Source organism: Oncorhynchus nerka, linkage group LG11 (assembly GCF_034236695.1).
Source record: "Oncorhynchus nerka isolate Pitt River linkage group LG11, Oner_Uvic_2.0, whole genome shotgun sequence".
Taxonomy (NCBI): domain Eukaryota; kingdom Metazoa; phylum Chordata; class Actinopteri; order Salmoniformes; family Salmonidae; genus Oncorhynchus; species Oncorhynchus nerka.
The window spans coordinates 61,891,573-61,905,211 of record NC_088406.1 but is presented as its reverse complement, the minus strand read 5'-3'; the positions used below and the strand labels follow the sequence as shown (position 1 = coordinate 61,905,211).

Below are 13,639 nucleotides of genomic sequence, written 5' to 3'. Positions count from 1 at the left end.
GACGTCGTCCCCACAGTGACTGTACGTACATACCCCAACCAGAAGCCATGGACTACAGGCAACATTCGCACTGAGCTAAAGGTTAGAGCTGCTGCTTTCAAGCTTATAATAAATTCTGCTATGCCTTCCGACGAACTATCAAACAGGCAAAGTGCCAATACAGGGCTAAGATTGAATCGTACTACACCGGCTCCAATGCTCGTCTTATGTGGCAGGACTTGCAAACTATTACAGACTACAAAGAGAAGCACAGCCGCGAGCTGCTCAGTGACATGAGCCTACCAGATGAGTTAAATCGCTTCTATGCTCACTTTGAGGCAAGCATCACATAGGCATGCATGAGAGCATCAGCTGTTCCGGACAACTGTGTCATCACGCTCTCCGTAGCCAATGTGAGTAAACAGTTAACATTCACAAGGCAGCGGGGCCAGACAGATTACCAGGAAGTGTGCTCCGGGCATGTGCTGACCAACTGACAGGTGTCTTCACTGACATTTTCAACATGTCCCTGATTGAGTCTGTAATACCAACATGCTTCAAGCAGACCACCATAGTCCCTGTGCCCAAGAACACTAAGGCAACCTTGCTAAATGACTACAGACCCGTAGCACTCACATCCGTTGCCATGAAGTGTTTGAAAGGCTGGTCATGGCTCACATGAACACTATTATCCCAGAAACCCTAGACCCACTCCAATTTGCATACTGCCTAAACAGATCCACAGATGATGCAATCTCTATTGCACCCCACACTGCCCTTTCCCACCTGGACAAAAGGAACACCTACGAGAGAATGCTATTCATTGACTCCAGCTCAGAGTTCAACACCACAGTACCCTCAAAGCTCATCAATAAACTAAGCATCCTGGGACTAAACATCTTCTTCTTTAACCTCATCCTGGACTTCCTGACGGGTCCCAGGTGGTGAGGGTTAGGTAGCAACACATCCTGCATGCTGATCCTCAACAGTGGAGCCCCTCAGGGGTGCGTGCTTTATCCCCTGCTGTACTCCCTGTTCACCCACGACTCCAACACCTACATTAAGTTTGCAGATGACACAACAGTGGTAGGCCTGATCACTGACAACCGTCTAGTTTGATGCATACATTCGATACATCCAACATATGCACCACAAAGAATGCACTGCAACTGTCTCTGCAACACAATGCTGCAATGCAAATGCAGTGTTCCTTTGGAAATTAATGTACGTCTTTGTCACATGCACAGAATACAACAGGTGTAGACCTTACAGTGAAATGCTTACTTTAGAGCTCCTAACCAGCAATGCAGTTTAAAAAAATACAAAGAAGAATAAGTGATACAAGTAACAAGTAATTAAAGAGCAGCAGTGAAATAACAGTACCGAGATTATATACAGGGGGGTGCTGATACAGAGTCAATGTGAGGGGGCAACGGTCATTTGAGGTAGTATGTACATGTAGGTAGAGTTATTAAAGAGACTATTCATAAATGACAACAGAGAGTAGCAGTGGTGTAAAGGGGGGGGGCACTGAAAATAGTCTGTGTAGCTCCATTTGATTAGATGTTCAGGAGTCTTATGGCTTAGGGGAAGAAGCTGTTTAGAAGCCTCTTGGACCTAGACTTGCAAATAAATTCGTTAAAAATCCTACAATGTGATTTTCTGGATTTTGTTTTCTCATTTTGTCTGTCATAGTTGAAGTGTACCTATGGTGAAAATTACAGGCCTCTCTCATCATTTTAAGTGGGAGAACTTGCACAATTGGTGGCTGACTAAATACTTTTTTGCCCCACTGTATTAGGCTTTTACCATATTCATACTATATTATCAAGTGCATGGAGTATGTATGCTGGAGGCTCCCTTGTGTTGAAGAACAGGCAGAACACATTTTCTAAGCAAATTAGGTATGCAAATTACCGATTTGCTTACATCATTCAGTTAGAAAATGTGAAAGCACTGTTGTATAAAAGTACTGTAAAGATACACTCCCAGGCCTACCCCCCCATGCAGAATAGCTCTACTTTTTCCAGTGTTACACTTTATCTTTTAGAAATCTAAAGACCCCTACAGGCCTAAATGGATCCGACCATTGTAAAACTGATGAGTAGACCTTTAGTATTATTGAGAACTATTTTGTTCGCTGCAGTGTAACGTATTCATAGCAGTGGTATTTCACCACATAGGTGTCAGATTGGACTCCTGTACGCAGAGAAGACTGTGTGGGGCTGCTTCTCAGTGGGGTCAAACCACAAGTAACATGTGACAGAAAAGCGCTGACCACACAATGTGACGGACTGATGGGAAAGGAAAGGAGTCTGTGGTCACAAGCAGAGACAGTCACATATGTACAGATTTGTCCGAAATGATTGGATACCTTGATAAAGATGAGCAAAAAATATAAATACTACACACCATTGGTGTGAGTGGCCAAAGACCTCTATTTACATGACATCTGACCATATGCCTGCCTGGAGTTTGATAAATGGCATTGGAACTGGTACTATGGTCATATGACCTGAAAATAGAGCTTGTTGGCCACACACAGCAGCGGTGGGTTTTGCCTATGAAAGAACAATGCATAACGCAGAAAATACCTCATCCCTACTGTAAAATATGGTGGTGGATCTTTGATGTTATGGGGCTATTTTGCTTCAACTGGTCCTGGGGCCCTTATTAAGGTCACTGGCATTGTACACTTTACAGTACCAGGATATTTTAGCCCAAAAACTTCAGACATGTTTGGACACAGGATGCAGGTCCAATAAAGTGGCACTTCCTCTGCTTGGTCAGACAGTTGCATTTTTTTATACCTGTCTGATTCACTTCTCTAAATGTTGAAAAAGCAGAATTAACACACAAACACACACACACTCTCTAACCATGATTACTTGAATAGCTGGACTTCTCTGATGCCAAAAAGACTGCAAGCACAGACACAGTTAGTACACATAGGAACATATGACTTCTGAGTGTTTGCAGAACCTTTCCTGGAGGTGAGCATCTGTGTATCTCTGTCAGTTAGTCACACCCTCCCTAGCCATATATTTACTTTCCTTTATTTGTACTTCATCTGAAGAGTGTAAGTTGACATTCAGTACACAGCCCTCATGGCTACAACTGTAGGTTTTAGCTCTGTGCCAGTGGGTTATTGTGGTCCTGAGTTGCACATCCCACCTGAGTTAATTTGTCGCAATAAAGAAAGTTTGAGAAAAGAAAAACCGACCCGTGTCGAATGGATACAAATATTGTCGATCTTTACAAAAAAATTATTCTATACCTGCTGTTTCCATTACATATGTCGCATTTATTTTGTTGCAACATTGCTTTTGTGGAATAAATCTGGGTCAATGGAAACCAGCCTACTGTCTTCACTTCTGTCTCCACTTTAGTATGTACAGTCCCCAGCACACTGAGAATTAAAAAACACAAAAAGTAATATCAAGTCTAAAGTCCACATGATAAGAGACCTGAACAAAATTGTTAAGAAATTCACCACTTGCTTTTTCTTGTATACAAACTCAACTAACCGCTCCTGAGGAAGCTACTCAAGCAAAGGCTGCATCACAGTTTTTAAGTAACCTCACTCCCTAGAGTTGGATAGAGAGCGCACTTTGCACAAAACTTGAGTATGGTCAGTGCCTTTGAACATCGAAGACATACACCATTTTAAAGCAGTCAACTTGGTGGGACTTTCTATGGTTTGTTTCTTCAGCCCTATTCCTCAGCTTTATAGCAAACCAAGTGGCAGAGTTGCTGTCTTGTTGTTTTTCAAAGTAAGGAGTGGGGCTTTAATATTTTCCCAGACAGACAAGTTCAATTAAATGCATGATAATTGCACCATTTTGTTAAATCTGCATGGCATAATGCTAACACAACTTAGTTCATTCCAGTTCTCATTTTATGGTGTGTGCTTGTAGCCTGGAGAAATCCAGTCTGTGCTATCATGGCAAATCCTTTTCACTCATTGTCATGCCAAACATGCCGGCGTTTGGCATGACAAGGACAGACAAGGAGTTGATATGATAGCACAAACATACTGGATTTATCCAGGCTAGTTTGCTTGTTCCGCCTCCTCTTCTTGATCTTCCTCCTCCTCCTCTTTGTGCCGTGGGGAAGATCTTCGTGGGCTATACTCGGCCTTGTCTCAGGGTAGTAAGTTGGTGGTTTGAAGATATATCCCTCTAGTGGTGTGGGGCTGTGCTTTGGCAAAGTGGGTGGGGTTAAATCCTGCCTGCTTGGCCCTGTCCAGGGTTATCGTCGAACGGGGCCACAGTGTCTCCCGAGTCCTCCTGTCTCAGCCTCCAGGTGTTATGCTGTAATAGTATATGTGTCGGGGGGCAAGGGTCAATCTGTTATACCTGTTATATCTCCTTTCTTATCTAAAGGGGATTGAGAGTATGGTTTGTTGCTTGAGCTATTTTGCGTAAGAGAAGCTGTACAGTACTGGAGGAAGGTACCACATCTCTCATATAAGCAAGTGAGAATGAGAGTGACTGACCCATATAGGCTACTGACTACAAAGAGAACAGACAGAGAAGCGATAACCACACGCTATGGTGAGAAAGAAGCTCATTTCTACACAGCATGCAATCTTGCATGCACACACATACGCACCGACTATACTATGGGGATGATGAAGGGGATTGATGGAATCCACGTTGGATGACATGTTCATTTTGATACATGTATATTTGTACTCTTAATTGAGCAACCATAAGAGTCCCACACTCTCACTCTCCATTTGTGGGTTTTGTTGTTAGACTAACATCAGGGGATTTTTCAAAGAACCTTGCAGATAGAACAGTGATGTACAGAAGGACAGAAGTCTTCTGTGTAGGCCTGTATTCTGTAAAACACGTTCCTATCAGCTATGCTTCTGATCACATGTCAATATAATAACTACACCACAGTTTATTATAATTATAAGTGAAATAATCTGTCTGTAAACAATTGTTGGAAAAATGATTTGTGTCAATGGTGGAACAAACTCCCTCACGACGCCAGGACAGCGGAGTCAATCACCACCTTCCGGAGACACCTGAAACCCCACCTCTTTAAGGAATACCTAGGATAGGATAAAGTAATCCTTCTCACCCCCCTTAAAAGACCTAGATGCACTATTGTAAAGTGGCTGTTCCACTGGATGTCATAAGGTGAAAGCACCAATTTGTAAGTCGCTCTGGATAAGAGCGTCTGCTAAATGACTTAAATGTAAATGTAAATGTAAATGTCATGCACAAAGTAGATGTCCTAACCGAAGTGCCAAAACTATAGTTTGTTAACAATACATTTGTGGAGTGCTTGAAAAACAAGTTTTAATAACTACAACGTAAGTGTATGTAAAGTTCCGACTTCAACTGTACACACAGCATGTAACATTGTCAGAGTGGTATAGTTGTCTACCTATAGCACCATGCCAACGTGAAACATGTAGGACCAATGCTGTCGTTGGTCTGGCCCCTGACCTAAGACCAATCCGGAATGGCTAAACCTACCAGGGGCCCAAGCCCCCTCCGGCGTAGCTCTCAGGGTCATTGAGACACACAAGCCTCTAAACCACGCCAAGGTCACAGCTTTGAGAGAGGAGTGATTGAATCCAGTCCCGTCTGAACAGAAGGTGAGATTCTGACATCAGCGTACAAAACAGACTCTTCTGGTGAACAGACTCCTCCAGGGCCAGATACCAGTGTATCCCCAACCTGTAAAGCCAGCACATAAGCAAATAGAAACAGAAGCCTGTAAATCAATAAGATCAAACCATTTGCAAACTGTGCTTGTTCTTGTGTATTCTGTATTTTCACATTGGCTGGTATGTTATACAAGCCAACAACAGGTGACCACTTCCATCCTAAATGTGTGTGTGTGTGTGTGTTCACAGATACAGAAGTTGCATGGAAAGTAGCATAATATGCACACACATATATACACAGTGCATACACACATCCATACACACAGACCTTACCGATCTCTGAAAGTTCACATCAGTATAATGTTGGGCTTCTTCTCTTTGCTTGCAGGCTGCATTGAAATAAAGGGAAAAGGCTAAATGTTACATGATTACCTACAGTGTATGTTCTGTGTTTGTTGCCTTCAGGGTGGTCTGTATGATGTCAACTGTAACACAGATTGTACTTACCTCCACATTTTATTATTTTAACTGCCCAGAATATACCACCACTTATTATCCCAACTGCTAACAATGTGACCAGTGTGATTGGGACAGGATTGCGACCAGACTCTGTCAGGAGTAAAATGGAGGGTGGGGGTTAGGGAACTGTTCAGTCACTCATTTGGCATTGCCTGTCATATCATTTTCATTAACTTTTTCTCATCTATCATATTTTTTAATCAACTGTATGTTGTATGTGGCCTTGCCCTGTATTCACCTGAAGCCTATATTCTTCCTGTCTAAATTAAATGCAGCTGTTCAAACCCATGCCATGTGCTTTAGTCAATACTGATGAATGACATTGATGAAGGTATTATAAGGTTGGCTACAAGGATAATAGGAAAATAAATACAGAAATCAGCTTCCTGTAATACAGAAGTTAAAATAATTACAATATGATAATACGCATGTTGAGGGATTTTGCAAAAACTACCCTCAGGTTTTACCGTTAAAAATATTTCTCCCCTCACTATCCTACAAAATAAGCTGTTAGTGAGGAAATGAATAGCAGACGCTGTCTGGGTGTTGGCTCTCACTGATCCACAAAATGGGAAAACAATACCTTTGAGGGCAGAGCGTGAGGACAATTGAGGGCAGAGCGTTTGAAAGTTGAGTGGAGTTTGTTTTGAGTCAGCAGGGTTGGAAGCCTCACAGCTGTAGGTGTCAACGTTTCTTTTGTTTAACTCCATAGGGAGAGAGAGATTGGCTAGAAGATCAGGGTTGCTGGTCTGGTTGAGTATCTCCCCTCCTCTGTACCAGGACAAGATCACCTCTCTCCCGTTCTTCACAGTGCACACCAATGAACAGCTCATGCTTTCAAATGGACTCTCCACTGAGGGACTGATGTGAGGAGCAGACACTGAGGCTGGGATAGCAGAATGATTTAGCAGTGACTCAATGACAAACAGAGATTTAAACTAATGTGTTTACAGTAAAACTAAGATGTCATAAAGACCTGAACATATATGAAGTGGGCTACTTCTTTTGCAAACATGTGTAGACTCTGCCATGGTAAATGTTAGTTTAAAAACATGTAACTAAATAAAAAGGTATATCTTGATCTTCATTGAAACAACTCTGGGTAACAGACTAAATGGGAGAATCGAAAAAAGGTAGGTAAAACAAGAAGCCAGACACGCACCATAGACAGTTAGATTTGTAATCTTAGATGAACTCTGTGTATTGATGATAAGTACTTTATAAAGTCCAGAGTCGCTGATGGTGAGGTTTCTGATGGTGAGAGATCCAGTCTGAGTATCCAGCTTCAGTCTGTCTTTGAACCTCCTACTGTAGTTCATTGTAATCACACCAGCATTCAGCACAGCTATGTTATCAGATAAATCTGAATGATTCAATAGGAAAGACCATGCTATAAAAGTGCCGCTAGATAGTTCAGTAAGTCCAGTCGGTAAAGTTACTTTCATTCCCTCTTTTCCCGACACATTTACAGCATCAATCAGATCTGAAAGGAAGAAAGAAAACATTGGCTAAGGGCAGTAGCTACATCAATACAAGACATTAACAGGACTAAATCCTGTAGGCGATCCCAGATCCAAGCCAAGCACATGATAGACTAGGATTAATTAATTAATACTTTTACAGTACGCAGTGACCTACAGTACGTACATTTTTGTTTGTATTATCTTTGTATTATTATTATTTTATAATCCATTGAGTTGTAGTTATGGCTACTAGTTGTAGCCTACACTTTAGTTCACATTTCTAACTCATGAACACTAAATATGACTATTTTGACCTTTATATAACCCAGAGCTGCCAACGCTCGAGCGTTGGCTGTGAGACACACATTAATTTCACACTCTTCATTAGCTTTCACGGCACACCTCTTACAGGGCTGAGAACTTTTGAAAAAATCTTAGAGTGCGGTCTGCTATGTGAATTTCATTGCCCCCTGGTGCAATCCCTAGACGGGGGACTGGGGGTCCCCCCCTTCCCCTCCAGGGAGATTTGCTGCTTGCTCTCCAGGAGGGTTTCCCCCCCCCCCCTGGTCGTTTTCCCAAGTGCTGGGTGTTTGAAAATGTTCTTGTTAAAAAAAAATGTTTTTCTCAAAATCACCCAACCTTCAATAGAAATCAAATGAATATCAATATTCAGGTGGTTTATGCCTACTAGTTGAAGATCCTTGATCTTACACCTGCATTACTTGCTGTTTGGGGTTTTAGGCTGGGGGTCTGTACAGCACTTTGAGATATCAGTTGATGTACGAAGGGCTATATAAATACATTTGATTTGATTTGACATCATCTTACTCTACACAGACAAAATATAATGTGTTCATCTCTGCACAATACTAAAATTTGAAAATTATTTTTGATTCCTGGAGCATTTAATATCTTATGCCTATTTGAATTATTCAAAACTGCCCATGAATGGCTGCAAAAATACATAGCCTCATTGTCAGTTATTTTCAAAGACACAAGTAGGCATATCAGATTTCAAATACATGACTACAGTGGCAAAATTGTGAAGAAGTGGAATAATCAAATAAGTGTGGGGAATAGTTAAACACAGTAATGAGCCTATATGTTTGCCCATTGTCAAGAATGAGAATTGTTCCACTGATCAGACTAAATAAAGTAAATAGCTAATTAAATCTCCTGAAGAATAGATGACATAAATCTGCCCCTGCACCCTAACCAATTATTTTTCTAGTTATTGTCCCCCCTCTAGAATACAATTTTCACTTTTGGGCTCACAATCTGTTTGACAAAATTATTTTCATAGTTACAAATCAGGTCACCTTACCAAACGTCCCTGCTAAGACGTATTGTAGTGTAGGTCTATCTGTCTGCTGCATTTTCGTTGTCACAGCCTAAATGCCAATCACCAATTGTGGGGACTAATGCAAGAGTGGTTGAAATGGACTTTAGTACGTACTGTCTGTAGTGTCTTAGCTCTTATTACTAATGGATATAATACGAAAGACTCTGAATACAATGAAGTGAACTGGAGCTTCACATTTACTAAACCTAGTTTGTACAAGAATAACATACAGCAACACTGCACATGACCAAGGACACATCACGATCTGAATCTCTTATCGTCGTCATGTCGTGCCACAGCACTGTGAACCGCCACACATTGAAGCATATGATTTAGTCTAGTTATCTAAGGGATAAAGGGGATTGGATGGATTAGAGTGGAGCTGAATGGAGAGAGAACCTGGCCAAGATAAAGTATAGCAGTGTGAACAGACAACACAGAGTTACACATGGAGTAAACAATTAACAAGTCAATAACACAGTAGAAAAAAAGAGAGAGTCTATATACATTGTGTGCAAAAGGCATGAGGAGGTAGGCGAATAATTACAATTTTGCAGATTAACACTGGAGTGATAAATGATCAGATGGTCATGTACAGGTAGAGATATTGGTGTGCAAAAGAGCAGAAAAGTAAATAAATATAAACAGTATGGGGATGGGGTAGGTAAAATTGGGTGGGCTATTTACCGATAGACTATGTACAGCTGCAGCGATCGGTTAGCTGCTCAGAAAGCAGATGTTTGAAGTTGGTGAGGGAGATAAAAGTCTCCAACTTCAGCGATTTTTGCAATTCGTTCCAGTCACAGGCAGCAGAGAACTGGAACGAAAGGCAGCCAAATGAGGTGTTGGCTTTAGGGATGATCAGTGAGATACACCTGCTGGAGCGTGTGCTACGGGTGGGTGTTGCCATCGTGACCAGTGAACTGAGATAAGGCGGAGCTTTACCTAGCATGGACTTGTAGATGACCTGGAGCCAGTGGGTCTGGCGACGAATATGTAGCGAGGGCCAGCCGACTAGAGCATACAGGTCGCAGTGGTGGGTGGTATAAGGTGCTTTAGGAACAAAACGGATGGCACTGTGATAAACTGCATCCAGTTTGCTGAGTAAGAGTATTGGAAGCTATTTTGTAGATGACATCGCCGAAGTCGAGGATCGGTAGGATAGTCAGTTTTACTAGGGTAAGTTTGGCGGCGTGAGTGAAGGAGGCTTTGTTGCAGAATAGAAAGCTGACTCTAGATTTGATTTTCGATTGAAGATGTTTGATATGAGTCTGGAAGGAGAGTTTACAGTCTAGCCAGACACCTAGGTACTTATAGATGTCCGCATATTCTAGGTCGGAACCATCCAGGGTGGTGATGCTAGTCGGGCGTGCGGGTGCAGGCAGCGAATGGTTGAAAAGCATGCATTTGGTTTTACTAGCGTTTAAGAGCAGTTGGAGTGTTGTATGGCATTGAAGCTCGTTTGGAGGTTAGATAGCACAGTGTCCAAGGACGGGCCGGAAGTATACAGAATGGTGTCGTCAGTGGATCAGGGAATCGCCCGCAGCAAGAGCAACATCGTTGATATATACAGAGAAAATAGTCGGCCCGAGAATTGAACCCTGTGGCACCCCCATAGAGACTGCCAGAGGACCGGACAGCATGCCCTCCGATTTGACACACTGAACTCTGTCTGCAAAGTAGTTGGTGAACCAGGCAAGGCAGTCATTAGAAAAACCGAGGCTACTGAGTCTGCCGATAAGAATATGGTGATTGACAGAGTCGAAAGCCTTGGCCAGGTCGATGAAGACGGCTGCACAGTACTGTCTTTTATCGATGGCGGTTATGATATCGTTTAGTACCTTGAGCGTGGCTGAGGTGCACCCGTGACCGGCACGGAAACCAGATTACACAGCGGAGAAGGTACGGTGGGATTTGAGATGGTCAGTGACCTGATTGTTGACTTGGCTTTCGAAGACCTTAGATAGGCAGGGCAGGATGGATATAGGTCTGTAACAGTTTGGGTCCAGGGTGTCTCCCCCTTTGAAGAGGGGGATGACTGCGGCAGCTTTTCAATCCTTGGGGATCTCAGACGATATGAAAGAGAGGTTGAACAGGCTGGTAATAGGGGTTGCGACAATGGCGGCGGATAGTTTCCACACGTATTTGATTATTCCACTTCTTCACAATTTTGCCACTGTAGTCATATATTTGAAATCTGATATGCCTACTTGTGTCTTTGAAAATTAATTATATGAGGATATGTTATCCATTCATGGACAGTTTTGAATAAGTCGTACAAATAAGAAGAGGGTGAAAATCAACAAAGACCTCTCTCTCACAATCATCTCCGCTGTGCACAATGACAAGGGCCCATATGATGAGTGTGTCTGTCATAATCGGACCGTTGCAGATGTAAAGCTAGATGTTCTGGGTAAATTGAACACGCATGATGAAACTTTACATTTTGAATGTTGACTGGGTACAAGAACTATGACTACTTTACTCAGGGATAGATTTGAAGAGTTTACTTCCAAAACACTATATCCATCATTTTTCTTCATAAGAAATTATTAGTTATGTTTTTTTTTGTCCATAGATATGTATACATTTTTTGTTGTTGTTGCAAAATGCTACATATCCATTGTTTTTAGCTTGAATGGAACGTTCGTATCCTGTATATTTGACAGTGATATGTGATTTGTTTCTTAGATCTGTCTTTATGTAGTGTTGTGGTGTCTCTCTTGTCGTGAGGTGCGTTTTGTTCTGTTTGTATTTTATTTTTGACATTTTTAATCCCAGCCCCCGTCCCCGCAGAAGGCCTTTTGCCTTTTGGTAGGCCGTCATTGTAAATAAGAATTTGTTATCATTAACTGACTTGCCTGGTTAAATAAAGGTTAAATAAAAAAAACTATATAAGCATTGGCTATTAAATGTATAATTTTGGACATTTTAGTATTGTGCACATGCTAGGCAGAGATGGTACGGTGACTCATGAACACATTATATTTTGTCTGTGTAGAGTAAGATGATGTCAAGGATCTTCAACTAGTAAGAAATTAATTGTTAGAACAAGAACCTTTTCAAACACACAGCACTTCAGAGGAGGACGACCCAGCAAGCAGGATTTTCTTCCAGCCCTGTTTTAAAGAGATAGTCCACCCAAATTACAAAATGTTTGTGGACTTACCTTGAAAGCAGTGTATGGACAAGGAGACTGGAATCTATGATTTGGTTCCCCACTGCATCAAACATGAATATTAAAAATGTGCTTTACATTTCACCCCCCACAAAAATCTCAAAGTAACAAACGCGTCAAATTTGGAGTTTAAAGGAGTCCTGAATACAGCTGACCTGTGTTTATTGTTATTTTTTGTTTTACCCTGGTCATACGCCTAAGTCATGTCAAATGCGTAGAATTGCAGGAAATGAGCTTTAAAAAACTACAATTATCATCTAGGGGTTGTGCCAGGGGGCAATGAAATTCACATTGCAAATCTCACTCCAAGCTTTCTTTTTTACATTCTTATTATTTAACCTTTATTTAACTAGGCAAGTTAGTTAAGAACAAATTATTATTTACAGTGATGGCCTACATCGGCCAAACCCGGCCAATTGTGCACCGCCCTATGGGACTCCCAATCACGGGCTGTTGTGATACAGCCTTGATTTGAACCAGGGTGTCTGTAGTGACGCCTCAAGCACTGAGATGCAGTGCCTTAGACAGCTTTACCACTCTGGAGCCCAAAAGTTGGCATGCCGGATTTAACCAGTAAGTCATCTAGAACACATTTTCTCTTTTACAATAAGGACATGACCAAAAAGCGATAGTGTAATTATAACAATATTTTTCTGCACCATCTGCAACAACACTTTTGCAATAATATAGCATATTCACATCATTTACACAAGAGTCATGTAACATGATTAGTAGCCTACTTTTGTAATTGACTCACAGTTTGACAAGGCAGACTTACCACTTTTGAGAAAGAGTAATATCCAGAGAATGAATCTTATCATTTTTCTTTTCAATAGGGTGCTCAGATGAAGTATAATTCACTCTACTGTTCTCCCACCAATTGCAACACATTCTCTCTCTCTCTCTCTCTCTCTCTCTCTCTCTCTCTCTCTCTCTTGCTCTCATTGGGTGCCCCGTCTCTCTATTTCTCTCTCACGTGCATTGGGTGCCCCCCCGTCTCTCTATTTCTCTCTCTCTCTCACACACAAGTGCGCATTGGGTGCCCCGTCTCGCTATTCCCCTTTCTCTCTTTCACACATTGTGTGTGCTGTCTCTCTCTCTCTATCAGGCAAACATGTTAGAGCAAGTGGGGAGTGTCCCTTCTTGTCATTTTAAATGCAAAGGACTTTATGCCATGGGAAACATATGTTTACATTTCCAAACGCAAGTGAAATAGATAAATAAAGTGAAATAAACAATAAAAATAAACAATAAACACTCACAAAAGTTCAGAAGGAATAGAGACATTTAAAATGTCATATTATTGCTATATACAATGTTGTAACATAGTTAAAGTACAAACATAAATACGGGTTACGGATTTGTTTAGAATTCTCTGTGGGTCTGTTTAATCTGAGGGACATACAGTATGTGTCTCTAATATGGTCATACATTTGGCAGGAAGTTAGGAAGTGCAGCTCAGTTTCCACCAAATTGTGTGAGCAGTGTGCACATAGCCTATCTTCTCTTGAGAGCCAGGTCTATATTCA

At 41.6% G+C, this 13,639-nt stretch overlaps 1 protein-coding gene across 1 annotated transcript; it reads right to left on the bottom strand.

Annotated features, from left to right (window-relative positions):
• Positions 1–5,277: 5,277 nt before the first annotated feature.
• LOC115137699 (uncharacterized) lies at positions 5,278–13,168 on the bottom strand. The gene is made up of 6 exons (XM_029674027.2): positions 12,889–13,168; positions 7,290–7,610; positions 6,711–7,013; positions 6,116–6,217; positions 5,942–5,997; positions 5,278–5,678 (listed from the first exon to the last, which is right to left on the bottom strand). The coding sequence occupies exons 1-6, from the start codon at positions 12,929–12,931 to the stop codon at positions 5,547–5,549; spliced, it is 957 nt and encodes a 318-aa protein (XP_029529887.2). The 5' UTR covers positions 12,932–13,168; the 3' UTR covers positions 5,278–5,546.
• Positions 13,169–13,639: the final 471 nt, after the last annotated feature.

What these genes read in the sequence shown, in the direction of transcription:
- LOC115137699 (XM_029674027.2), bottom strand. Translation starts at nt 12,931, where the DNA reads ATGATAAGATTCATTCTCTGGATATTACTCTTTCTCAAAAGTG. An exon ending in CTCACGCTCTGCCCTCAAAG is followed by an intron (nt 6,218 to 6,710) that starts GTATTGTTTTCC and finishes TACTCCTGACAG; the next exon opens with AGTCTGGTCGCAATCCTGTC. An exon ending in ATGTGAACTTTCAGAGATCG is followed by an intron (nt 5,679 to 5,941) that starts GTAAGGTCTGTG and finishes CTGGCTTTACAG; the next exon opens with GTTGGGGATACACTGGTATC.